This window comes from Parus major, chromosome 10 (assembly GCF_001522545.3).
Source record: "Parus major isolate Abel chromosome 10, Parus_major1.1, whole genome shotgun sequence".
NCBI lineage: Eukaryota > Metazoa > Chordata > Aves > Passeriformes > Paridae > Parus > Parus major.
The window spans coordinates 7,224,581-7,250,853 of NC_031779.1; the positions used below are offsets into that span (position 1 = coordinate 7,224,581).

General features: G+C 38.7%; 1 protein-coding gene across 1 annotated transcript in view; it reads left to right on the top strand.

Moving 5' to 3' along the window:
• PRTG (protogenin) overlaps nt 1-26,273 on the top strand; it is an 80,250-nt gene that overhangs the window by 23,673 nt on the left and 30,304 nt on the right. Inside the window, exons 3-11 of the mRNA XM_033517045.1 lie at nt 4,899-5,043; nt 6,042-6,175; nt 6,468-6,605; nt 7,740-7,898; nt 8,467-8,626; nt 9,224-9,471; nt 12,991-13,155; nt 14,185-14,490; nt 15,347-15,535. Of these exons, the coding sequence (XP_033372936.1) occupies nt 4,899-5,043; nt 6,042-6,175; nt 6,468-6,605; nt 7,740-7,898; nt 8,467-8,626; nt 9,224-9,471; nt 12,991-13,155; nt 14,185-14,490; nt 15,347-15,535 (1,644 nt within the window). The remainder of the gene's footprint in view (nt 1-4,898; nt 5,044-6,041; nt 6,176-6,467; nt 6,606-7,739; nt 7,899-8,466; nt 8,627-9,223; nt 9,472-12,990; nt 13,156-14,184; nt 14,491-15,346; nt 15,536-26,273) is intronic.

Genomic DNA, 26,273 nt, shown 5'->3' on the forward strand with positions numbered 1-26,273 from the left:
AGCTCAGTTGTTTGCCTTAAGTAATGGCCATTAGAGATGCCTATCAAACAATGAGTGAGATAAAGTCTTTGCAGATGCAGTTGCCTCCCTATTTTGCCTGCTCCAATACATTTCCATTCAGCAACCTCACCTGAACTTCCCATGCTGGAGCCAAAACCTCTTCTTGCTTTTTCTGGTCTTACAAACATACAGAGTAGTATTAGGGAAAAGAGGGAGCAATGACTGTCATTAATCAGTAAGACTATCACTTCTCTCTTGAGATTACTTTCCCAGAGCTAATCAGATCCCAGCTCTTTTAATCTTTCCTTACAGGTCAGGTTCTTTTTCCACTGAAATCCCTCATTTTTATGCCTCTCATTTTAAAAACAGTAATTCTAGGTCAAACAACACTGGATTAAAGTTCTAAGGATGAGTGCAAGAAATCACTCTGCTTGTGGTATCACATACAGGATGCCCTTTCACAGTAGTCCTTTTTCACTTTCAGTTATGAAAATCTTTACCCATGTTGCTGTATTTGTGTGGCATTCACCTCTGAACTGTATGTAATAAGCAGAACTTGGACTTCAAAAACCTAATTTTTATTAGCATCTCTTGGGAAACTCAGGGAAGATTGTATCACTTGATGACAACCCCAGCTCTGTGTACTCCACATGCTTGTTCAGAAATGAGAAGAGCTGTGTGTCTGCAGTCTTGCCAAGTGTCTGGATCTGTTGGTATATGCTTATATCAAGTTTATTCCAAATCCAGATCCAGACCAAAGTGTGCCATTTGAGCAGGAAATCATTGGAAATGGGTGTCTATATAGCCAAAAGGCATGGCAGAACTTCTTTCATAATCTCTTTTAAACCTCATTCCTACAAGAACTGAGAAACTGCAAAAACTCCAAGAAAATACATGCAGATTGGCTTTGGTGTTAAAATATAATACACATGTATATTTGTTGGATTTTTCAACACTGTTTCAGAGAAGGTGCATCATAAAAACTACATCAAGAAGACAAGAGTTGTCATGTGCTTTTCTGAAATCCATTTCTTTGGGAAGAGCCATAGCTTCTCTTTAACATACAAGTTTATTTTTCTCAAATGAGAAAAAAATCTCTTCACCAGAGAGTTTTAAAAAAATGGGAAGGTTCTTGGTTTCACTTGAAGGGTTAGGGCTATTGTGAAATTCTCAATAGCATTAACAGATGCCTTTATGGCATGATGCACTTTTGTTCTTTCCACCTGAGCAGTCCATCTCTCTGAGTGGCCATTATCTCTTGAGAAACACTTAAGCATCACTCTCATGTGCTGCTGAGTTTCTCAATATTTGGTGCATTCTGGTTAGTTGAAAACTGTGCTACTGTTTCTGTTCTGGGTTTATCTTTCATTCTTAAAGGTTTTTTATTTCACAGTTGTAGTCCAGTCTTAGGCTAGAGTCAGCTGTGATGAAACAGTAGTCAACATGTAAGTTGTTGGAATTTCTTTTGCCTCTTAAGGAAGCTGATTCAGAAAATGAGTTCATAAAGACATGAAGTGTGTAAGTAGAAAGTGCAGCATGTAAGGGAGCAGCAGGTCACTGGATTTGTGTTGCAGCAGGTCACTGGATTTGTGTTGCAGCAAGTCACTGGATTTGTGTTGCAGCAGGTCACTGGATTTGTGTTGCAGCAAGCTTCAGGACTTCATTTCAGGAGGGAATTAAGTGGGTGTATGCTGTGCTTCTTTTTTTTTGCTTGTTTTTTTTGGTCCTTTACATAACTAAAGTCAGTGAAGGACTGCTGCTGCATGCAAACAAACAAAAGGTGTGAGGCATGAGCTTCTCAAGTATGACTTTTTCATTTAATAGTTAAATCTGTGTTAGGTTAAACCTGCTTAGGTACACAGAAAGTTTTTACCTGATGCAGGATAGTATTCAATCCATGTACATTGGCAGCAGCTCTCTAATATTTCATCAGCCTGTCACAGAAAACAAACATCTACGTTTTGAACCTGTGGATATTTGCCTCAGTGGTAAATGAAGGAACTTGTACCAGAACTGAAGTCTGATTTCTCTCTGCATAGATAACATTGAAGGCATAAATCACACAGCTCTGCCCAGTAAAGATCTTCATTCTCAGAAGTGACCATACAAACACACACAGCTTTCACATCGATTTCAGGAGTTTGTACAAGTAAATAGTTTCTATTTATTGTCTTCTGTAAGCAGCATTTAGTATTTTGCAAGTTGAAAAAGGTGGGAGCATCAGCTTCTCAGAGTAGCATCAGCTTCAGAGTAGTATTAATCATTTTCTTTTGGCTATAAATCTGGGAACAAAATGATTAAATAGACTGGAGAAGGGTGGGGGGAAACTCAAATAAAAAGGCACTTACATTTATTGCATTGCAGGGTTGTTTTTGGGAGCAGGGTATGTCTCTTGAGACATTGTTTCTTATCCATTTTATAGAGCTCTGGCCTCTTAACAGCACTGCTTTAATGACTTGTTCTTGGGGTTCTGAGTTGGAATCAGTGCTTGCCAGGAAAACAAGCCTGTTACAAAGAGGTCAGATTTCATGAGACAGCAATAGACTTGTAAAAACAGATTTTACTGGAACAAATAAAGTCAGAATTAAGAAGAAACCAGAGATGGGAGTAAAGAAATATACAGAGGGAGCAAGTATTGAGCTAAACTGATAAACATTGTATGAAATTAGCTAAGAGGTAAGAAGGGATTGTTTCTAAAAACTACTTTTAGTAGCATTAGTAAGTTGGTTTTCTTTAAAGATTTTGTGCAGTTCTTCATAGTTGTGACTTTTGCTGTCTTTAAAGATGAATTTTTGCTGCATCATACTTTCAGTAAATAAATGGAGAATGCAAAGCATTGTATTTTCTGTAAAGAAAGAAAATCTGTTAAGAATGGCACTAGGGAAATAATATTGTGACTCCAGGTGAACACATGTTTGTGTAGGGAGAAATTAGAACTAAGAAGAAGGGAAGGAATCAAGACAAACTTGGATTCCTTTCGCTCCTGTTTCTTCTTTTTTTCCCCCACCTCTCTATTTTGTGGTGGCAGACTACAGGAGAGCTGGATGGCATCAAATCCAGCACAAAGCAAATCCAGAAAGTTTAGAGATTTGGGAATAACCTGCTCTATGTGGAGGTTATTTACCTTGTACTGAGTCTGTTTTGTGAAGCTGAGCTTTTGTAAATAGCAAAAAACTAAATCTCTTTTTTTGCTTCTGATGATTCCTTTGCTATCAAAATTGGTTTAAGGCAAGAACTGCTTTTGTGTCTCCCCCAACAGGTTTTAAATGTAAGACTTTTGTTGTAACAGCTTTATGCATGTTGTGGGAGTTTTTATGTGTTCTTGAACCTGCTACTGCTAAAAAGTGAAAGAAAGAGCAAAAAGTGGAACCTAGTTCTGCTGGTGAGAGAGGATAGTTCTGGCTGCAGTGAAGGTGGGAGCAGCCTCAGAGTGTCTGGGGCCATGCAGACCTGCTGCCAAGAGGTTTGGCTGTAACAGTGGGTGCCAGGGGCATCTCTGCTCCCCTTGTCCAGGTGTCTGAGCCCCACTGGAGCTGCAGACCTGGTTACAGTGGCCGTGGTGTTTGCATCACACGGCTCCAACAGCTTCAGGTGGTTTTGCTGTAGGAGGTGTTTCTGTGGTCTTGTCACAGTCTTTGGGAGGTCTGTTCACAAAGCTGCCACACTTTGACTGCTGGTGTGATTAGGAACACTCATTCCTGAAGTGCTGATGCAGCTACAGGAATGCAGAGTAAAAAAAAGTCACACCTGGAAAGTGAAATAGGCATGTGAGTAACAGGAATCTTTCAGTTGTGTAGTTAAGTCTGTGCTAGGAGTTAATTTGTGCATGGGGGAAAGCAATCAGGTGAGTTGACATTTCCTTCACACCCCAATATTAATCTCTCAGTGCTGTTCTGTACCATTAAAATGACAGGGAGGGGGAGAACTTGGTGTTTTATCTATTGCAACCATGTTTCTGTATCACGTATACAGGAGTAGAAATTTAATTGGAATCTGACTTTTTAAAAAACAAAAGAAGTACCATTAAGTTTATAGAGATTGGTCCCTCTGCAGCTACAGGAGGTGGAAATGTGTGTGAAACTATTTGTGTTGTGTTATCCAAAAGGAGTTGCTTCTGAATTGTTCTGTTAGTTGTAAGTAGAAGTAAATAAGCAATTAATTAGCAGGTTTTGTATTACTTTCCCTTATTTTTGAGCAAGGAAATCCAAGAACTGATCAATTTCTTAGCTATTAGCTGCAGAGTATCTATTGATCTGCTGCTCCAGTTGGCTCAATATTGTGAACTCCTGAAGTTGTAGATGCTCAAAATGACATTGATGCTCTGTGCATTGGATGTCAGCTTGGAGACTGCTCAGACTGTTGGGATAGAAGTGTTCTCACTGGCTTAAACTCATTTTGAGATTTTTTTTTAATTTCTTTTTCTTACCACACATCAACCTGTATAACTCTGCAAATGCTGCCTTTGTTAAAGTGAGTCAGGAACCAAAAGGTGTTTTGGAAATTTCCTATTGCAGTCAAATTTTTTAAGGCTGTCCCGAACTAGTTGAATTGACTTGAACTTTGTTAGTCTAATAATTGATATGGTTTCCAGCTGCATGCCAGTCAATTTGTGTGCTTAATTCTATTTGAGCGTGTCATATTTATTTTTGTTGAAATATTTTTTTACTGAATTAGGTTAAAGCAAAGTTATTTTAAGTAAACCTTCAACCAGTGAAAACATGTTATTGAGCTAAGTTGACAAGGCAGTTAGATCCATCTTTCTTTGCATACAGAAATAAAAGAATTATGTGAAGTATTTCTGGGTGTTTTTACAAGTTGATCTATGAACTGGAGTTTGATTTAACCAGGAATTTTTTCTCACTTTAGTCCCTTAAAATTTATGGTCTTTTTTTTTTTAGCCATTTCTGCATTTGAAGTCCAGCCACTTTCAACTGAAGTCCAAGAAGGTGGAGTAGCTCGATTTGCCTGTAAAATAACAGCAAATCCTCCTGCCACTGTGACATGGGAAGTGAATAGAACAACTTTACCCTTAGTCATGGACAGGTATGTAGGGTTACACATTTTAGAATGTATTTTATTCTTTGCTTTTCTGTCATTTTGATCCTGCTACAAGAAGAAAATCTGAATCTTTGCAATGCCATTACATTAAAAAGGTTCCATGTCAACTATTGAAATAGCTGGTCATAGGTATGTTGATAATGAATTTTAAGTAAGTGTTATGAGTGCAGATCAGTGTCACCCACTATTGTCTACACAGTAATCACTGATCTTTGAATTCTTATTGGTGGATTTTGTATGCAAGTCATCCTCAGGAACTGGTATTGCAGTGGGGAATGGAATGGGTGAACTTCGGCTCTGGGAGTGGTTTGAACAGGATTGCCTTCACTGAGGAATTGATGCTGAACTTGTTTTTCTTTAGAGGGACAATAAGGAATTATGTATACAGAAAATTGAGTTAAAATACTTGATACCAGGGAAATTCTATGCAAGGGGTCTTCTCATGAACTGATTAACTTGAAGAATACAGTCTGCTCACTGTTAGATTCTTTTCCATGTCCAGTTTGTGTTCTTTGAACTGACTCTTGTGCTTTTTGACCTATAACTCTAGTTGAAAGTGTCTAAGATACCCCACATGCAAAGGAAGGGAAAAAGTGAAATTAGAAATTGAAACCATAGGTGGGTTTCTGGGAACTGTACACCAGTTATGTCCATGTATCAGAAACTGCTGTAAAATATCAGCCAACCTGAACAGTATGAATGTAGTAGCAAGCTAAAGAAGGCTGGGATGGTTGGTTTTGAGGGTGAGAAAGATCTGCTTGTTGAAAGTAAATTCCTCTGCTCTTCGTGGTGCTGGGGGGAATTTCCCCTGTAGTTCAGAAAGGCAGGAAGGTGAGTCATGTATTGGGAATGTTTAGAGTCTCCAGCCTGCTGTTCCCAGGTCAGTGTGGCAATGGCTGTTTGTAAATCAAGGAGTTAATTCCACCGTGGTGTTCACTGGCTGAATGTTTATCTACATTTCTTATTTTTGGTGTCTGTGGCAGGATAACTGCTCTGCCTACAGGAGTGCTTCAGATCTATGGTGTTGAGCAGAAGGATGCTGGGAGTTACCGGTGTGTCGCCACAACTGCAGCCAATAGACGTAAAAGCACCGAGGCAGTGCTGAGTGTTATTCCAGGTATTTACCAGTGAGATTTTTTCAGTGCCACCATATTCTTTCTTACAGTATAGCAAAAACTCTAAAGAACCTTGAAAAGCTGTAGGAAAACCAGTTGTCCAAATAATTATGCTTGCTTTTATCTTGTCCTAAAATATTGTTCAATATAAGTTTCCCCAATTTCTTAAATAAGGCTTTGGTGTAAGTGTGACTTCTAGTGTCCCTAAAAAAAAAAAATGCTTTCTTTCTTATTTAATTGAGTTTTTGTCCAACTGTGCTCACTTTTTATCATTTTTTTTTTATCTCTGCAAAGCCTCAGACTTGAAGCCTTTTCACAAGCCATCTATAATAGCTGGTCCTCAAAACATTACAGCATCTCTTCATCAAACTGTCATACTGGAGTGTGTAGCCACAGGGAATCCAAAGCCAATCATCTCATGGAGCCGGTTAGGTAGGTCTTGAAATTACCCCATGTGACCTTCAGCCTGTGGAGAGGAAGTGAAACTGGAAAGAAAGGATTTGAGCAATTAGGTTTCTGTTCTGAGGCTTTGTGTAGTGGGTAACGATTAGTAGGTTCAGGTAGGATGAGTGAAATGCTTTCAGTTCTGTGGTTCAGTACTGCTGTCAAGAAGCCCCGAGGTTTTCTGAAGCTTTGGATTCTGCTGTCAATCCAGCACTGCCCTGGGCACAGGGACAGGCAGGGTGGGGTGATGACTTCCAGGGATCCGTGACTGGAATAGAATCCATAGTGGGGGCAGGTTGGGATGGCTGCATCCATGAAACAGACCTGGAAGAATTCCTTCCACTCTTCTTCTTAGAAGCCCTGTGAGAATGTGATTTGCACCTTGTGCTAATGGTCCATTTGAACTATGAATAAATATAGACTAACCCAGGACAGTCAGCCTAGAGGGGGAGTAGAGGGAATGCAGTAAGAGTAACATTGAGCAGTGCATCACTTTTTTTTTTTTCCATGAAAACTACTTTCTGTTTTCATTCCTATATGTACCTAAATGTTGAAGCAAACTTCCAAACATTCCTCTTCCATGGAGAAGCAAACCATGAAAAATTTTCCTCCATTTCTATTTCTAGAAGTGTAAGAAATAAACATGTATTTCCTGGTTGATTCAGTGGATCTTATAGACAAACAAGTAGGAAAAAAGTTCACAAAATAGTCACAGAGGATTTGCTGTGAAAATAGAAAATACATGGTAATCAAATATGGTAGTTTTATCTGCAGCATAATTCAGGAGATGGTTGATCACTGTAAAGGTGCTGTGGATGGATGTTGGTAGTGGTGAACTGAATCATAGTGCTAGGCAGATGGGAGGTTTACTTCTAGCTGAGGTGGTGAATTCCAGGTATAAACCACTTAGGAATTGGTGAGGCCCAGCCATCTGAATGGTCAGGTAGCTAGTGAAGAGCAAAGTAAATACAAAATGGAAACCTCTGAAAGCTCAACTGTGATTTCCTTTGCATTTTTTGACATTTATACTCTAATTTAAGCCATTCCTGCATAGCCAACCCAGTTTAGGTAAGTTATTTAGATGAACAGCCTTGTAACCACTTCTGGTGTTCTCTCAAACAGACCATAAGTCCATTGATGTCTTCAACACGCGAGTCCTTGGGAACGGGAACCTGATGATCTCTGACGTGAGGGTGCAGCATGCAGGTGTCTATGTCTGCCGGGCCACTATTCCTGGCACTCGCAACTTCACAGTGGCAATGGCAACTCTCTCTGTGCTGGGTGAGCCCACTTCCCTTTTCAGTGTGTTTGAACACCTTCTGGCTGTTCTTTTGGGCTCTGCTGTGTGCTGGGCTAACATTTTGTCTCAAACATGGTGTGCCGAGGGCTGTAGGGAGAATGCAGAGATTGAGCAGATCACAGAACTGTGACTGTCTTCTTCTGGCTGTTGACTTAGATGAGAAGTGTCAGATACTCGAGATCTGAGTTGTGGGCTAGCACTTGGAGATACCCAGGTGCAATGTTTGCTCTGGGAGCAGGCTCTCAACACAGAAGAGGACCCTGTAACCAAGTGGAAATATGTAACGTGTATCTATGAGAGAACAGTATGTCACAGTCTGGAGTTTGATTTGTTTATATTCATAAATGGATGAAAAAATACTATCTGTGCAGCTGGTGTATCTTTAAACAAATGTGCTTTGTTTACAAGGAATGTGCTTTCTGATTGTGTATATGTGTTTGAGTGGCTTGTGGTTTATTTGGAAAACTAATTATGATTGTTATGACTGTCCTTGCATTTGTAGGGGCTTGATTTGAAAACTATTTTTTTCCTCTTGTAACTTACCTGTAGCTCCACCTTCATTTGTGGAATGGCCAGAAAGTTTAACAAGGCCTAGAGCTGGTACTGCTCGTTTTGCTTGTCAAGCAGAAGGAAATCCTGCTCCCAAAATTTCATGGTTAAAAAATGGAAGGAGAATACACTCCAATGGGAGAATAAAAATGTACAACAGGTAAGATGGCAGTTGCTGTAGGAGAGCTGTGCTAGTGGTGTGCTACCAGAAGATGACATTACAGTAGCTAGCTACAGACAGTCAAGACAACCCGAAATGGGACATTAAATGTAGTGATGGGTGCACATTAATCAGTACCTAAAATCAGTAAGGCTTATATGGGAAGTGCCTTACCTGGCAGGGAGGGGTGGGCAGGACTGAAATGAAGAGTTTCACAGCAGAGTTACTTTAGATTTACAGAGTAGCAGAATCTTGCTACTACTTCTGTAGAGTGAGCAGTTTATATTAAAGAGGTGATTAAGGAATTAAAAGCTTAAGGGTCTGCTTTTTTGCAGGGAGATAATAGATGTGCAGTTTTGTTTTCACTGTTCCTGGCTTTGTAGACACAAACAGAAACATGGCAGGTTATGCAGAACGCTTCAGGGTGATAAATTTCACTGCTGAGCATCCATTCTTAATAGAAGAATTTGTGGCATGCAAGTCAATTATACTAAACTTAGGAAGCAGAGGCAAACACAACTGGTGTTTTATTATGTGGAGCTAAGTTTATCCAAGATGTGATCTTCTTTTCCATCTTTTTCTTCCTTTTGGATCCAGTAAATTGGTGATTAACCAGATCATTCCTGAAGACGATGCCATTTATCAGTGCATGGCAGAGAACAGCCAGGGCTCCATTCTCTCCAGGGCCAGACTCACTGTGGTTATGTCAGAAGACAGGCCCAGTGCACCTTACAACGTCCACGCTGAAACCATGTCGAGCTCAGCAATCCTGCTGGCCTGGGAGAGGCCACTGTATAATTCAGACAAAGTGATTGCATACTCTGTGCATTACATGAAAGCAGAAGGTAAGCAGTTTGATTTAAATGCCATCTAATGATTTGAATGGGACAAGAACTCGAATGTCCTTACAAAGACTGTCAGATTTGAATGGTTCATGTTCAGGGCTGCATCAGAGCATTCCAATATATAAATGCACACTGTAATCAACAGGCAAGCTTGGGGGAAAACTCATTTTCCCACACCATCTCATTTGTGGTGAGTAAGTGTGTAAGTGTTCTTCCAGCTTACCTGTGTCTGATGTCTCCAGTGAGCAGATTCTGAAGTTGGGATAGGACTTTGAAACATAGAGCAGCGTCCTGGAGGCTTACAGAGTTGAACTTCTCAGCACAGACTGCTCTTTTGTCTAGATCCCCAAATTCTTGTGACTTTACTGGCTTTCATATATTTTGGAGTAGAATAGTTGATACTTTGTCTTCACTACCTTCTCTTAAAAGGAATATTGGCCAAATGGTAAAATCTACTGTTCTTTCAGCCCTTGGTCTCCTGTAATGAGAAAAGTCTATTCAAATGCTGAATGGCCATGAGTGGCTTATCCCAGTCTCTGAAATGATATACAAGTTCCTGTATAGAATGGAATGGATAGTTGGAATAAAAATGAGTAACTAGACATTTTAAAACCCCTTAGTATTGTGTAATTGCTTTGAGTTAAAGTAGTTTGAGGTGGTAGGAAACAGCCATTTCTCAAAAGCAGGAGGTGATGGCTTAATGACTTGAAAAATTGTTAGGAGCATGGCTTCAAGTAATCTGCATTGCAGCCCTGTTTTCTTGGAGTGATTTCTGTTTCCACTTCTATTCAGCAAGTGGTTTATTCAAGGACAGGACTGCAGATGCTCAGCTCTGTGTGGAATACTAGCCTGCCATCTGCTAAGCAGAGGACAGGAAGGACAGCTTAATTACTCTAATACTGATGCAGGAATAGCCACATTTGCTTTTGCAAGTGGGATATTTCAGGACACAGGAGAATTTTGACGGAAGGAAGGAAGGAAAGAGTTTTAAAAGATAATGAGAATGAGAGGTGTGGGAAATTACCCCCTACTCTTTCAGTCACTGAGGTATTGTGCTCACAATCCCCTCTTATAGCTAATATGAATAAAGTCACACTGGATAAGTAATCTGGGTAATTGTAAAGAGCAGAGACCAGGTAACTTCAAAGAAATCTGGTAAACTGTCCTTAGGGAAGTTCGTGCAGGAAATAATATTGCACAGTAGTGAAAGGAGGTAACTTCTGGAATATGTTTTTTGCAAAACCCTTTTGTAGTCCCTTCCTTATTTGCTTGCTTATCCAGAGGTTATGTTTTGCGAAACGAGATTATAGCTTGTCTTGATTTAAAAAACCAAACAAACTTCAAACAAAAGCCAGCAGCCAAACAGAATCCTCTGATTTATTTGAACGTATTTTCTCAACTTCCCATTTTTTTCATCTTTCCTGACTGTCTTGTGGTATTTATTTTATTTAATGTAATTTTGTTGTGCATCCTTTCACATTAGTGAAAAAAATCCACACAAGGAGAGTGGAGAGGGCTGTGTTAAGAGGAGTAATTACAGTGATGGGATTCAAAATGTAGGTGATCTGCATGCATTTTTAATATTGTAACACGATTGCATAGTATCAGAAATCTGCATCAGAACTTGAACCTCATTTTTGTTTTATTTTATAGAAAAATGTTGAGCTTCAATGGCTAGTGGAGTGCTCTTCTGTAAAAATAGTATCATTCTAAGTGATAGAGTGATAGCCTGTAAATCTTAGGATGTTGCTCTCATATCAGACGCATTATTGAAAGTCTAGAAAATGCCTTTGTGAAAAATTATCACATTAACAATCTCTCTAGTGTAAATTTAGAAACAACTACGTTTAAAGAAATGCAGATTAAATATTAAGGAAAATCTTTTGATGATATTCACACTGTACCAGAGCATAGAGGTTCTAACATAGGCTGTTGGCATTGTCTCAACAGAGACACCAGGTCTCCTAAGTTGTACAGATGTTTGTGATTCCATAAACTTTAAGCAGAAAGCAAAACTGCTGGATAATGCATGAATTGTATGCAGTTTTAAAGAGGTTTTTTTTGTAGCCATTACAATGTAGTAGGTGCTTTGAATACAAAAGATACCATTGCTTATTGTTACATTTCACAACTCACATATTCCAATGTTTCACTGTAAAAACAAGTCCAGGTTCTCTTCCCTATATAAGAAAAAAGTTAGTGTTTTAATCAACCTAGTTGAAAAAACTAACAGGTGTGGGTTTTGTGTGTTTGTTTTTTGTTTCTTTTAGCAGAATATTTTACATTCAAATTGGGGTCATAGTAGCAAGAATAAAAAGGTCTGATGAGCATGCATGTTGGAGTGTGTTAATTCCTTGTTAGTGATTTAGAAAAGGCACAAAGAGAACACTGATTGTGGTGGAAGGCAAGCCTTGTTCTCTATTATGGCTGTTTCATTAGGGCCCCTGCATGAGGCCTAGCAATCCATTCAATGAGAGAACAAGTCTTTTTAATTTGAGCTCAAGGATCTTGTTTAGCAGGTCAGAAATCGTGCCTTGCAATTCCTAATTAACAAGCCATTAACTAGTCTGTTGTGAGATGCTCGTAATCTTGTCTAATTAAAATGCTATCAAGTTAATTCATAAATGTGGGAAAACTTAATGGTGGAATTTGCCTTTGGTTTTGTTTATAAATTCAGTTGTGAAGAGGAGGAGCTGGCTCTTACAGAGTTTTGATTAAGTTGACATGCACTTGGTGTGAATTGTTCATTAACACAGCAGCTTTCACCACACTTGGTCCACTTTATAGCCTTCCTCTATAGGAATAAAGGCCAACAAAGACAAGGACTGCTGCATGCATTGCTATGCATATTTTACTGTGAATTGCTGACAATTTTTTTCTTTTTTTTTTTTTTTTTTTTTTACAACTTGCTAAGGAGCCAAACATTATTGAAGATTATTCTGGTCTGTTCTTTATTGGCCTTTCTCCAAATTAAAATAAAAAATATGTCAATCAAATGTAATAGAAGTTGTAGGGCTAAAATGAGATCCTTTTGCTGAATACATTCTTTTTGTTTGTTTCTTTTGGGGGGAAGGGGTGTTTGTTTTGTTTTTGATGGAGTGTAGCCCTCACATTCCTCACAGTCTGCTATAGAAAAGCTCTGTAAATAGGTTTTGGAAAAAAAACCCCTGACTCTAAACAAATAGATTTAGAAGCTGGGTATGAATGATAAGGCTATTAGAGCTTGTCTGTTGTGTTACTGTACATTGGGCACAGTTTGTTGTGACTAATGCTAAATAGGGTTTGGAGCTGCATTCAGCATCCCTTATTGAGGAAAATCCTGAAACACCACACAACCTATACTACAGCAAGACACAGTTACTCCTGTGCATGAAAGAGCTTTTGCTTAATAGGGTTAAAAAAATAGAAGTAGGCTGGGGAAGAACGTGAAATTAACATTGTAAGATCTTAAAGCCAAGGTTCTGTGATGTTCAAGGATTTTCAGGAATTTTTGTTTGTCAAACCCTTGTTTTATATCAGGTTTAAATAATGAAGAGTACCAAGTGGTCATTGGAAATGATACAACCCATTACATTATTGATGACTTGGAGCCAGCCAGCAACTACACCTTCTATATTGTAGCTTACATGCCTTTGGGAGCCAGTCAGATGTCAGATCATGTGACTCAGCACACCCTGGAAGATGGTAAGAAATTATATTGGTGAATGTTCTTATCTGCACTGAGTCAAACTCTGCAATCCAGTGGTAACAGTTCTTGAGGGTCTTGAATTTCTGTTGATACCAGTGAGACTTCTGGATATCACAGTACAAGCCAGCAGCTCGTGAAAGGCACGTGAATAAAATAACATTCTGACAGAGCAACAGTGTGTATTACAGTCTCTTTCTATGTTGAGAGACATTTCATTAAATCTTATTAACAACTATTCTAGATCTTTAAGAACTCCTTTCATGATGAGAATTTGAGAATGGCCTAGGATTTATTCTCTATGAGGCTCCTTTGGGCATCTGACATGTGAATCCAATTGCACACCTACCACACCTTTTCAAATTTTATAGAAAAATTTGAAATGCTAATTTGCTGTATGGAAAAAAAAATAAGCTATTGTTTTGTTTTTGTCTTTTTTGTGTCTATGTGCCTTTTTTCAGTAGAATCAGAATTTTGTAAAAGACCCTGCTGGTTTATTTCTGTGCAATGATTTAATTAATCTGAACATCATGGCAACAACAAACTGTTTAGTGTAGATCATTAGATCTGATTAATAAATTCTGACAGGGTTAAGCTTTGGCAGCATGAAACATTGCCATTTCTAGTTGTCTGCCTGTCTCTTTGTCAGAACCCTCATTATATGGTAAGTGGAAGAAAACATGCACCAAGTGTTCAACTGTGCAGATTGTTGTTTGTGCTCTTGGTTGGAGCTGCTGCATCTTGGCAGGCAGTGTGTCAGACCAGCCAGGTGCTGATTGCCTTTGATTACTGCTGGCAGCAGTGAGAGAAGAAAATGTTGAGGGTCTTACAGGAAAAAGTTTGCTTAAGCTGTGCTGCACGCAGCAGGTGTGAAGTGTGGGAAGTGTCAAATTATCCTTAAACAAGAATCCACACAACTTGCTGGATTATTTAGTCTTTGTTACTGGCATCTCATTGTGGGCTGAGGTATCAGACAAGATTTTTCTGTCTTTTCTCTGAGCTCAAAAGCTTTGTCTTGGCCTTTTTAGTTCCCTTGAGAGCTCCTGAAATCAGTTTGACGAGCAGGAGTCCGACAGATATTCTCATATCTTGGCTGCCAATTCCTGCAAAATACAGGAGAGGCCAGGTCGTCCTGTACCGTCTGTCATTCCGCCTCAGCACAGAGACCAAAATCCAGGTGCTGGAGCTTCCAGGCTCTTCAGATGAGTATCTCCTGGAGGGGCTGAGGCCTGACAGTGTCTACTTGGTTCGTATCACTGCTGCAACAAGGATTGGCTGGGGAGAGGCGTCTTTGTGGACCTCACACCGAACTCCCAAAGCGACAAGTGTGAAAGGTAATTCTGAACATACTGTGCACTGAACAACAATGGCTTTGGGGCTGGTTGGATTTTTAAGTTTACTTTTTAATTCAAAATTATATAGAACAGAAGAAAATGGATCTAGAAGCTAAAACATCTGAGCAGCTCTCAAATGTGAACTAGAGTTTCCTGTATCATTTTGTTCAGTGTAAAATACATTTCTGCAAACTGGAACACTACCCATTAGCACTGTAATGTAATAAAGGACCTGAGTTGATGCATGCATGTATTATAAAAAAATGCATGTATCTTTTGAATAGGCAAATTGACTTGATATGTAAAATCTAATTTGTTATAATTGAGCTTTGGGTTTTATTATTATTTAGTAATGTCATGCAGAAGAACATTCAGCTTTGCACAAATAACTTGAAAACTATGCAAATTGAATTTTTTTACTTTATTCCTTAGCTGTAGTCCACATCCTTCTGCTTTGGATTTAATTGAGTTTTGACTACAGTGAATTATTAACACTTGATGAAGTGTAATGCTATTGTTATTCACATTTGCTCTGGCTCACTTTAAAACAGGAAGTAACTTTGTAATTATCTTTGTAATGTTTTCATTTTTGCTTAAAAAGGACTACCTCATAAACATTTATTTATTTATTTATTAAGATGCATAATTAAAAGCTGTTTCTAGTCTGTTGTATTCTAAATTAAGTTGTTAGATTTAGGTTATAGGGAATCAGACATCATAAGAAAGAAATAATTACATGAATACACAGATGAGTTAGAATCAAAGTCTGGAGTGAAGTTTGGGCTGATGGACATCCAGATTTTTTGAATGAAAAATAGCTGAAGACTATTTTACATCTCTCTTTCTCTAACCCCAGCACCAAAGTCTCCCGAGCTGCGTTTGGAGCCCATGAACTGCACAACAATTACAGTGCAGTGGCAGCAGGACTCTGAGGACACTGCAGCTGTCCAGGGCTACAAACTGTACTACAAGGAAGAGGGACAGCAGGAGAATGGACCAATTCTGTTGGATGCCAGTGACCTGGAATATACTGTCAGTGGTTTGGGTGAGTGTACAAAACACTTCCCCACTCTTCTGGAAGACAGGGACACCTTAGAGAGCTTAAATCACTAGGCCTGTAAGGCACCAGAGTTGGGTTTGGCTACCTATTTTCCCAGCAATAAGCTTTGCAATCTTGATCTGGGCTGCTGAGGGAATAATCCTCTCCCAAAATGTGCATTACACAACACTTAGATAACCAGATCTCATAAATCTTGTGTAAGTTGGAAGGACGCCCAACTACTTATCACAAGATACAGATGCTAGTAAATGACATGTCTTTTTAATATTCAGTTTAATATGCAGGTTTTTCATGGTTTTGGGGTTTATGTCTGATCTAAGAACAGTGAAAGATTAATACAAAAACCCAAAGATTTTTCTCTGCTATTTTTAGCCTATTTCTGTTTTACTTGTAGCTTTTGCCACAGGTAAACTGCATGACAAGCACTGCTTGTTCAACATAGAAGTAAGTAGCTCTTGTGCATGTTATATTCCTGTTAATATTTTTAAGGAGTACTGGTAAATATTTGCAGGGCTGAGCACAAAGATTAGAGCACAGAACTTGCTGAGTACCACGGAAGTCTTTCCACTGACCACCTGACTCTGTTTCCTCCTCTAGCTCTTGCAGTCTGTGTTATTAGAGATGTGTTGGGATCATCCCCAGGTAGAAGGTGCTTTGTTTACATGCAGAACTGAGAGTTTCTTCCATCAAAAAATGCAATCTATCACATAATCAGCTAAAGTAATATAGGACTTGACACTTGCTGTTTGAAATGTATTGAGATGTTTTACTTGGTGGTGTTGTGGAGAATTAATATTGACTAAGTTACCAAAATTGACCTGTAGTCTTATCTAGGTCAAATGTCTTCCTGACCATGCTCAAATATTCTCATCTGAGATACAATTTTAGGGGAGATTTGAGAAGAGTATTCTGGTCTGTTAACTGGACAACTGACCATCTGTGACCATTTCTAGCCAGAGCATCTGGCAGTGGCCGACTGTTTAACAGAGCTGTGAGACAAAAGAGCACTTTTGAGAGCACAGAAAGGATGTGGTGTCCTAGGACAGAAATGCATAAATCTTACTAAGCAATAAAAAGCTGTAATTTCAAACATATGCAAACTTATTAATAATGTGATCTACATGATATGGATTTTCTCAGTACACTAATACTCTTCAGATGAAAATACTATTTTACAGAGTTACATTAAAATGTATATTATCTGTGTGGTTTTGTTGGATTTTCTTTCCAGTGAGTATGTAGACAGATGAGAAAATGAAAGAAAAGTGAGTTTGGAAATTACAGCTTTCACGTGGTCACAGTTGATTGAATTGCAAGAAGGAAGAATTCATGTGCTTGAGTTAACCATTCAGTCATGATGTATGTGATATGATGAGTGTTTATTCTTTATCATAATTCTCAGTATCTAAGTATGGTGACCAAAACATGATACATTCCATATACTCTGATTGCTGTAATTTATATTTTTCACATCTACATAATTTGTGCTGCTATGGGCTAGTTTCACTGAAGTGTAGTTGTTCTGTTTTTTTTAATGGGATGTATTGAGTTATTTAAAATATATATCAAATATTAGTTTTCCTAAGTTTCTTTGCCGTTTTGTTTTGGGGTTATTTTTGTTTTGTTTTATTTTTTGGGTTTTTTTGCTTTATAGCATTTACAGTAAAAGGCATTCATCACTACAACTGCAAAAGACTCAGCTCAGGAAAATTGATTAGGTCATGATTTTCCACTGCTAAGATGATTACTTACCCTGCAGCTTGGGAAAGTCACAGAGACTTCTCATAGTGATAATGCCTGTCTGACTACTATGTTTGCCCTTTGCCAAACTGCCTGCCTGAAATATTTGTGCATGCCAAATTACTTCTTAGAAAACAGTACAAAGCCAATCTTCTGCCTCTGTCAGCTGCACACGTGGAGATGATAGCAGGTAGAATTTTATGCAATATATGAATCCACAAAGACTGTAGCCACATCCACACTTTAAGAAGGTGATTTGTTCATATTTTTATTTCTTGTGAATAATTGAATTAATTTGGACCGGTACATTTATTTATTTATGCATTTAAAAATTAAAAATATTAGTTATTAGGAAGTGGTCCTATCTGCTACAATTGGAGGTGAAACAAGGCAAGCCACCAGACTGGGTTTTGTGACTATGGTAAACTGATTTTTCATGAACTGGATAGAAGCTTTGAGGACTGATGTTCTGTCATCCATTTGCCTCTCCTGAGGACACTAAACTACTGATTTATTGACAGAGTCTTTAGAAAAAATGTCTTCATTATGAGCTACAGGAATTAGAATACTGCAAGTGTGAAACTTGAAGGGGAAAGGTGTGTGTTAAGGCTTTTGGTGTAATATATGTTGGATAGTATGGTCAAAGGGAAAGGTTATTCCTAATTTGAAAGAATATGCTCACAGTCCTAGGTGCTTCCCAGTGGCAAAGAAGGAGCAGTTTCTCATGCAATATCTGTTGCCACTGAGTTGATATGGCTTCCATAGACTCCCTCTTCATGTCTTTGTCATGATCTATGGCTGCCCTACCATTCCCTGCTCTTTTGCATGGTTAATGAACTGCAGACAGGCTTCTAGTGACATTTAGAGCATGTCAATACATCTGTCAATGGAACTTTTGCAGATGTTGGTACAAATGGCAGTTATGCAAGATATGTGTGTTTAAAGAAGACATTTCACTTATCCTGTGGCAATTAAAGTGCATCACAAAACGAGAGTTGATTGTCTCTAATCAGAGAGAACATTAGCATTGTTATTACAAACACTGTTGATTTCTTGTTGTTGATAGGTTTGATATAACTATTGTAAATGATTGCAAATGTCTACAGGACTCTTGATGGAAGAATAATTATGATAGATAAAGCAGAATCAGCAATGCTAGTGTGAAATAGATTACAATGATTAAACAGGGAATGGAGCAATATGAATATTATGCTACATATTTTTAGCCTCTTGTTGGTTCCTACCTTGTTTTCTGAGAAGTGACCTCTCTTTCTCCAGTGTAGGTCTACCCAGTTACTTCTGTGTGTTTTTAAACTGGATTATTTAGCATGATAATCACCACGTAAATAGAATTAAATGATCTGATCATTTATTCTCAAAATAAATAACCACAGTTTCACATAGGCATTTGTTTGTGTTAAAGGTCTTTGCATTTATTTTTTAGTAGCAGACCATTTCCTAGTCCAGTGTAAAATTCCATTATTACTTGAATTTGCCACAGGAGCAGACCCTTGGGTGCATACCATGCATTTTTGCCTGTGTTTTTAATTCCTCCATTGCTTCCTCCTGGTCTAGAAATTTTTCCCTCACAGAAAGTCTTTCATTGTGAGACTTGGTAAGTCTGTTGGTACAGGTTCAGGATGTGTGTTCAGAAGTTGAAGTGAGTTTTGCTGGTGGAAGAGTTTGCTGGGGAACCTTCTTGCCGTGCAACAGGAGAGGGATTGGCAAACCTTGGAAGTTAAAACACAGTGTCCAGAGAAGCTCAGCTCCCTCTTTAAGTCTGTTCAGATTATTTTTCTCAAATAATATTTAAATCATGTGCAGGTGCATCTGTGCCTCCATGAAACTGGTGTCACTGCTGGGCTAATGGAGTGTTTGCCTGTCAGAGCTCCCTGTATTTGCAGACATATCATTGGTAGGGAATTGTTAAACAAGGATGGCAATGACTCAGAAGAACCCATCTGAAGCTTATCTGGTAAAATCAAATTCAACTTCTTGGATAGCAAACACAAGAAAGCATGATCAATTCTGATGCTGTGACATAACTGTTTTTTAAGATGTCTGGAAATCTTAATCTCTGAACTTCATTGTTCAGTTCTTACCATGCTGATAATTAATTAAATGAATGCCACTGGTGATGGGGGTGTTGCAACATGTTTGTGTGCCTTTAGCCTCCAAGCCTTCTATGCTTGGAGGGAGGGAGGAAAGCAAGAATTCACTCTGCTAATCCATTCTTCCCAGGCTGCTGTGCAGGGGCTGTACCACCTCGGTGCTGGCAGTTCCATGAGGGTTTCAGGAAGTTGCACTTGGGTGACAAGGCAGACACAGGGTCCCAGTAAATGCACCCAAAACCCTGAGGCCAGGAGGTACTGGCAGACATGTGCACATGTAGGTGCTCTTTTGTTTTGCTGCATGATGGTACCAGAGTAACACCTCTCACCTTAGGGGATGGAAAAACTAGTGTGTTAGCTTTGGTAAAAATGCCTTGAGCATGGGAGCTGAGGTTTCTTGGCCTTTCCCTGGAGAAGGTCCCTCCCAGGGACAGCCTGTGGAGTGTCCTGAGCTGGGAGCATTGCTGGCTCCCCAGGGCTGCAGAAGCTGCCAGGTGCTGGATGGCCATGAAATGGAGTGTATGGAGTGCTTTATAAAATAAACCATTAAACTAATAAATTGGTTGATGATTCCTGAAAGGTTTGGAGACACTGCAAGCTTTCTCTCTGGGAAAGCTTCTCCTGTGCTGATGGGATCATCTAAACTGTTTAACATGAGGTACATGATAACCCTGGGAAAGCTTCTCCTGTTACCCTGCTTTTACATTACCCATTGGCATTTTCCCCTGCCCCAATCTAGTCATTTTGGAAAAATAACTGGATTCTGTCAGACTCATGTGTGTGATGTACTCCAAAAAGTTTGGTTTTAATCAGAAAAGCTTCCCTGTCTGAAAGCTCTTCGATGTTCTGCCTCTTCCCAGTTACAGAGAGGAGAAATAAAGCAAACTGCATTTCCTGATGTTCCTTGCTTGGACAATGTTTCCAAGAATTTGTCAAAGTCTGAATGACACAAAGGCACATTTTGTGACCCTGCATGGCACTCCCCTTTGGAAATGGAGCTTCTGCTGGAGAATTAGCCAGCTACCTACTACACTTAGTATTCCCCCAGAGACTTGGCCTTCAGTTGTTTAATTTCCCTGGGATCTATTTATATTGTGTTACAGCCATGACTGTAGCTAAGCTTTAGTTCAGGGCAGCAAAGATGACAAGGTCATTCAACAGTCTATAGAAATTGAATAAGGGTGTGTAAGAAGAGTCAGTGCGAAGAATTCCTCCAATTAAGTTGCCTGATGCACATCACCCAAGCTTCTCTTGTAATGATTCTGTTAAAGTGCTTTAAAGTTTCAAAAAGCAGTTGATAAGATGGTCAGATAGCACACAGCAGTTTCATTTGCACCATATTGCAGATGAATGTACTGGAAAATGTAAGTTTTAAAAACTTAATGGCATCTCTGACAGTGTTGATGCTATCTTTCTTAAGAACTGCAAATGTCTGAAGTATTGAGAAGGGACACTAAGTGCATTTCATGTGTTAATGTAGTCACCTCTGAAAGCTGGGGCTATAATTCCAGTTTTATCCCATGTTGTGTTGGTGTCAAAATGTAGTCTTGTGCTTGTATCTGACAGTTCTGAAATACTGAAAATTACATATATGGGAACTGATACTGCTTTTTGTTTATAAATTACTGTGGAAATTTAGCTTGGAATTCCCATACAAATTCAAGGAGCCAGGCATTCCTACAGTTTTATGAAGTGATGTGAAAGAAACAAAGGTCTTTCTTGAGAAATATTTTTTTTAAATTTATTTCATTGTTAACTGTTCTCAAATGGCATTAAAGAAAATATAATTTAGTATAACAGATACACTTTTTTGTGCTTATTTTACATCAGATCAGACATCCACAGTTAATGAAATGCTGATTTGAACATAAGACAGCTCTGTTAAAAAAATAATCAGAAATTGCTTTAGTTCTTAAAAAAGATCAACTAAAAGCTCAGTTTTCTTGCTTGGAAAACCAGATGGTTGCACTGCCTGCTGTATATACTGTAGTCATTATATTTACATTGTTACATAGTGGAAAGTGTGTAATAGCTCAGTAGGTGACCAGGACAAATATTATCATTTATTTCCACTGTTTACAGCTGGGTCAGTCTAGTGTTTACTCATGCTGATTACATCCTTAAACTAAACCTCTTATCTGTCAATTCCCCTGATTGTGTGTAACAGCCTTGCTACTACTACTTATCAGCTAAAACATAAGGGATTTGCTGAGAGGGGAGGAGGAATCGGTCAAATTGCACAAGAATACAACCAAGAGCCCTAGAAGTAAACTAGATACATTTAAAATCAGCTAACTGGGACCCCTTCTCCTTCCCAGCCATGGCAGATTATGTATATTTGTAGTTAACAAGCCCAAGCTCTTGCCTAGTGCTGCTGTGATAGTGCTTCTATGGCATGTCAAAGAACGAGACACACATTCCTTGCTCCATAATCATGGAAGACAGACCTGTCACCACTCTAAATGAGTCTGTCTTCCAAATGCAGACATGGCATATCTGCATATCATTTTCTCCTGCTTTTTTTTTTTTTTCCCTTTCACGTTTTGAAAATTAGATTATAGATTAGAAGAGAGAATGGAGGGAGCTTTATTGCCCTGTAACGTTTTTACCTGTAAGATATAAAAGCAAATGCTGCTTTGAGAAGCTTTTACCTCTTTTATATAAGGAACCATGTTGCATTTTACGGGCTGTAAATGTAAACAGAGATCAAACTGGGGTTTGTGTTTTGTTGTGATTTACAAACTGCCACATCATATTTTGTTTCCAGTGCATGTTAGTGCTGGTAATTTCTCTGGGTCTGATTGCAGCAGAGAGCTCCCTTTAGGCTCAGATTTACCATCTGTGACTGGGGAAGATCAGACTGAGTGGCAGAGGCAGGGAAGGCATCCAGTCTCTGTCCTGTGTGGCATTTCTGCTTGTGTGGTTGTACTGGGGGAATATCAGGAGGCTGCAGAGTGCAAATACACTGACACCAGGTGAGCAGACACTGATTCCAGACTCACACACTTGGTTCATGCCTTCCTTATGGAAGGAAAACACTACACTGCTCTGATGAGGTGAAAAATTGATTCACTAGGCTTGCAAATTGAATTCTTACTGGGCAAAACTGAAGCCTGTTTTGAACTCTGTGGCCCTTTGTTGGAGCTTATTGGCCTGGCACCCACTACATCAACTGTGTCTTGGGCAAAGCTTTGTTCAAGCACTCTTGCACGGGACTGAGTGGGAATCCCAGATAAATATCAGCTTGTTCTGAGCAGATTTGCCTGGAGCAGCCAGATAACTGTCAGCTGCTAATGCTGCATACCTTTTATGCAGTTCAAGTTACACATCTGTAAAGAACTGTAATGCCCTTCTTCCTGTGTAGTTCTGCCATTATTTGTTTTGTGTTGTGCAGTATTGCAGATTTATATCATTATTGCATATTTTCACTGTAATTTTTTTGTTCTTAAGAAGATTGTTGTGTCCTCTATTTTTTGTCAGAATTTAAATTTACCTCTGTTAAAGAAATTGGATTTGTGTTGGTTTTTTTTAAAATCACATCACAGTTACTTCTGCCCATGTTTTTTTGGTTTTTGAAAGTAAACATTACTTCATTTTGAGTGGAAAGCTTTAATTAATTTTTAATGCATTTGCCAATTTTAAATTACACCATCAAGCCTCTCTAGATTACCAATTTAGCCAATCAAATTTGGTAGGCACTGGAATACTGACATCTGTAACATCTGCATTTGCAGCATAACTTGTTTTGGTGTTGATTAAAATGTTGTGTATGACAGACCCTTATGAAGAGGAATCCTTGGGCTTTCTTTGAATTAACTGCAGAGTCATGGAATGGCTCTAAAACTCATGGGAATTTATTACTCTGTCAGCATGATAAGCACCTAATCTTGGGTCAGAAAGATGTGTTCTTGCTCTCTTAGTTAACATCTTTCATGAACAGGTGGATTGTGGTTTGGAAGGATTTTTATGGATTTTTAGGATTTTTATGTCTAATGCATTTTTTGTAACCTTCTGGAATATGCTCTGGTCCAGTTTGGACTCAGTTATGTGGGAAAATAGTTGTGACATCCTCATTTAAACATGCCTTGACTTCTAACTTCCCAAACTAGTGGCTCTTTAAAGGGGAAGGACATGGCAAGGGGAGTAGATCCTCAGTGCAGAATAAAGATTGTGTGTACTGTACTTTAAAAAAATCAAAACCTAGAGTGCTAAGACAAGTTAAGCCCTGCTCTAAAGAGATACTGTGAGCTGTCAGGATGAGGGAAGTGTCACTGTTTGGGACAATGCCTTTTAGCAGTGCTAAAGGTAATAATATGGGCTTTGCTAAGGCAACAGGAGAGATTATGTTCCATGGGCACACTCCAGTAGCATGGAGGGCTTTTGCCTAATTTTGAGACTTTTGTCTCTTTATCAGCTGTCCCCATAACTGAGTTGGATGCATGTTTTTCTCAGGGGATCAGATTAATTGTGTCACAACTCGAAGAACTGGAATCAAGGGTGCTTCAAAGCAGGAGGTGGAGATTTTTTTGCACTCTGGCAAAATAACTTGCCAGCCTGTAGTGAAGCAAAATGTGTTGTCTTCAGGGTATTTAAAGGTAAACTTTTCGATGGTGGGAAAGCGATTAGAATCTTGCAGGAAATGCTCTCTGCTGCTCTGCCTTCCTGGGGTAGGAATTCCACCATTTAGAGCTAAACCTGTGTGGGAATTCAGTGGGGAGATTGTGTCATGTTGATTGAGTAACAGTTAGGATGCATGCAAATAGTGTTGCATTGTTCATTTGTTGGAGCTGAAGGTTAAAATTTGCTTCATGAGAGGACATATTGATCACTCCTTACAATAAGTAATAAATAACTTTAAATGAAGAACCTCCGAAATATTTTAAAGTATTACAATGAATACGTAATAAATCTATTTTGATAGCTGTAAAGTAGAAGTGACCACTGAATAAAGACTTAATTACTTGAAACTGGAAATTAGGTTAAATATATACCCCGTTTAAAGCTAAAAGTGAGCAAGCAGATAATGGTGGCAGGAATGACCAGATAAGTAATAAAGTTTTTTAAAGAAAACAACAAAATAAACCAAACAAAAGAACCCCAGGAATCTGAACTACTATGTACATTCTTTCTGTACAACCCTTTTTAGATTTAAACAGAACTTTTAATATGGTGGGCTGGTTTTTTTTCCTCCTTTTTTTCCCTGGAATGAGCGGATTTGTCTCTGGGAGACAGCATTATTTAATTTGCTATTTATTGGACTTCATTAGTAAAATACTTAAGTCCTGGATTGCAAAGAAACTGCTCCTTGGAGAAAGCTTAGAGAAAACTCCTGTTATAGGAAATTAAATCAACATTGTCCATTAATCATACTGCATGTCAACCCCCAGACCTCTCTTGATTGTTCTTGGTGAATGTGAGGAACCATTAGATGTGTGAGGTCCTTAAAGGTCTGAGTAAGTCAAAGGGGAAGAGTTTAAAAAAATGCCACCATTAGCACATGAAAGAGACTTCAGAGTGGACAGAAGAAAACATTTGCTGTACAGAGCTAGTTACATTTCTTATTTTTTTTTCCTTTTATATTTATTATTTTCTTCCGTTGTTAAACAACAATCCAGATGTTGCGATCCAAATGTGAATTTAATTCATCCTGAAGCTTTTTTTCATTAACTTTTTTTGGGTCATGCTACCAGTTGTAGTTGTATGGGAAAGGTAATTATAGGGGATCTTTGTAATTTCTGTGTTAGTGATAAGTAAATGCACTTCTAAAGCTAAGCTGTTTTCTGGTAGCTTCCCTGCCTTGAGTAACACTTTGGTTATATATTTGCCATGAAGGCATTAATGCTAACAGAAGGATTTTTTCAATTTTGGGAAAAGATGCAATTGTGGAAAAGTGCATGTTTGTTTTTTTCAGGCTTCCTGGAGTCACACTTCTGTGGCAAATGAAGCGGGGGCAGGGGGGGAATGCAGGAAGTGGGGAAAAAAAACAATCCTGTGTTGGAAGAAGCCCCTCTTGCTGTAAAATGTCTCTTCCAAACCTGGGATTTTAAAGTGGTGTTTTCTGTTGGGATTTTTTTGTGGTTTTTTTTTTTGTTTGTTTGTGGTTTTTTTTTTTTTTTTTTTTTTTTTTTTTTTTTTTTTTTTTTTTCTAATCTAGGAAAAAGTTTTAGTATAAATAAGATTTGCATTAAAAGTGTATTTCAACATTTTTATTCACTTTCACAGCATTTTTTCCCCTTTATCACAGTCGAATATTGTACCCCTGTTCAAGCTGGTTATCATTACAGAACAAAACCACTTGTTACTGCAGGTTCTTATAGAAGCCAGGACAGAGAAATCATTTGGATCCTCTTTGGTAGATCTGGGAAAGACTTGAGTTTTCTGCCTCTTGCAGATCCAGTTGTGCATGCTGGGGGTCTTTGTACAGCTGACACTTTTGTATGCTCTGACAAAGGAGGAGTGTACAATGCAAATGCACCTTGAAAATGTTGATTTTTTTTTTTTAAAGTATTTGAACTGGAGCTATTTTGGGGTAATAGGTAGGATGGTGTATGTGGGAGAAGAGACACAGATTGGTAGATGTTGCACTGCTGTGCCTTGTGTCTATATACCAGCTTTCTGGCAAATAGTAAATATTTAAATATATTCAAGGTGCAGGGAGGGCTGTGCTCACAGCCTGCTGCCCAGCTCTGTGTGTGTCTATATTTGAATGTGTATACAGACACAGTTGGAAGAAAAATAGGAAATCTTTTTGATCCTTTTTGTCTTAGTCTAGCCCAGCACTTCTGCATCACAAGTGTATCTCTTACTGTGTTAGTACTTCGTATTTATTGTTATTTTCATGGTAATTGCAAATGGCCTAATTTGGCCTCTTT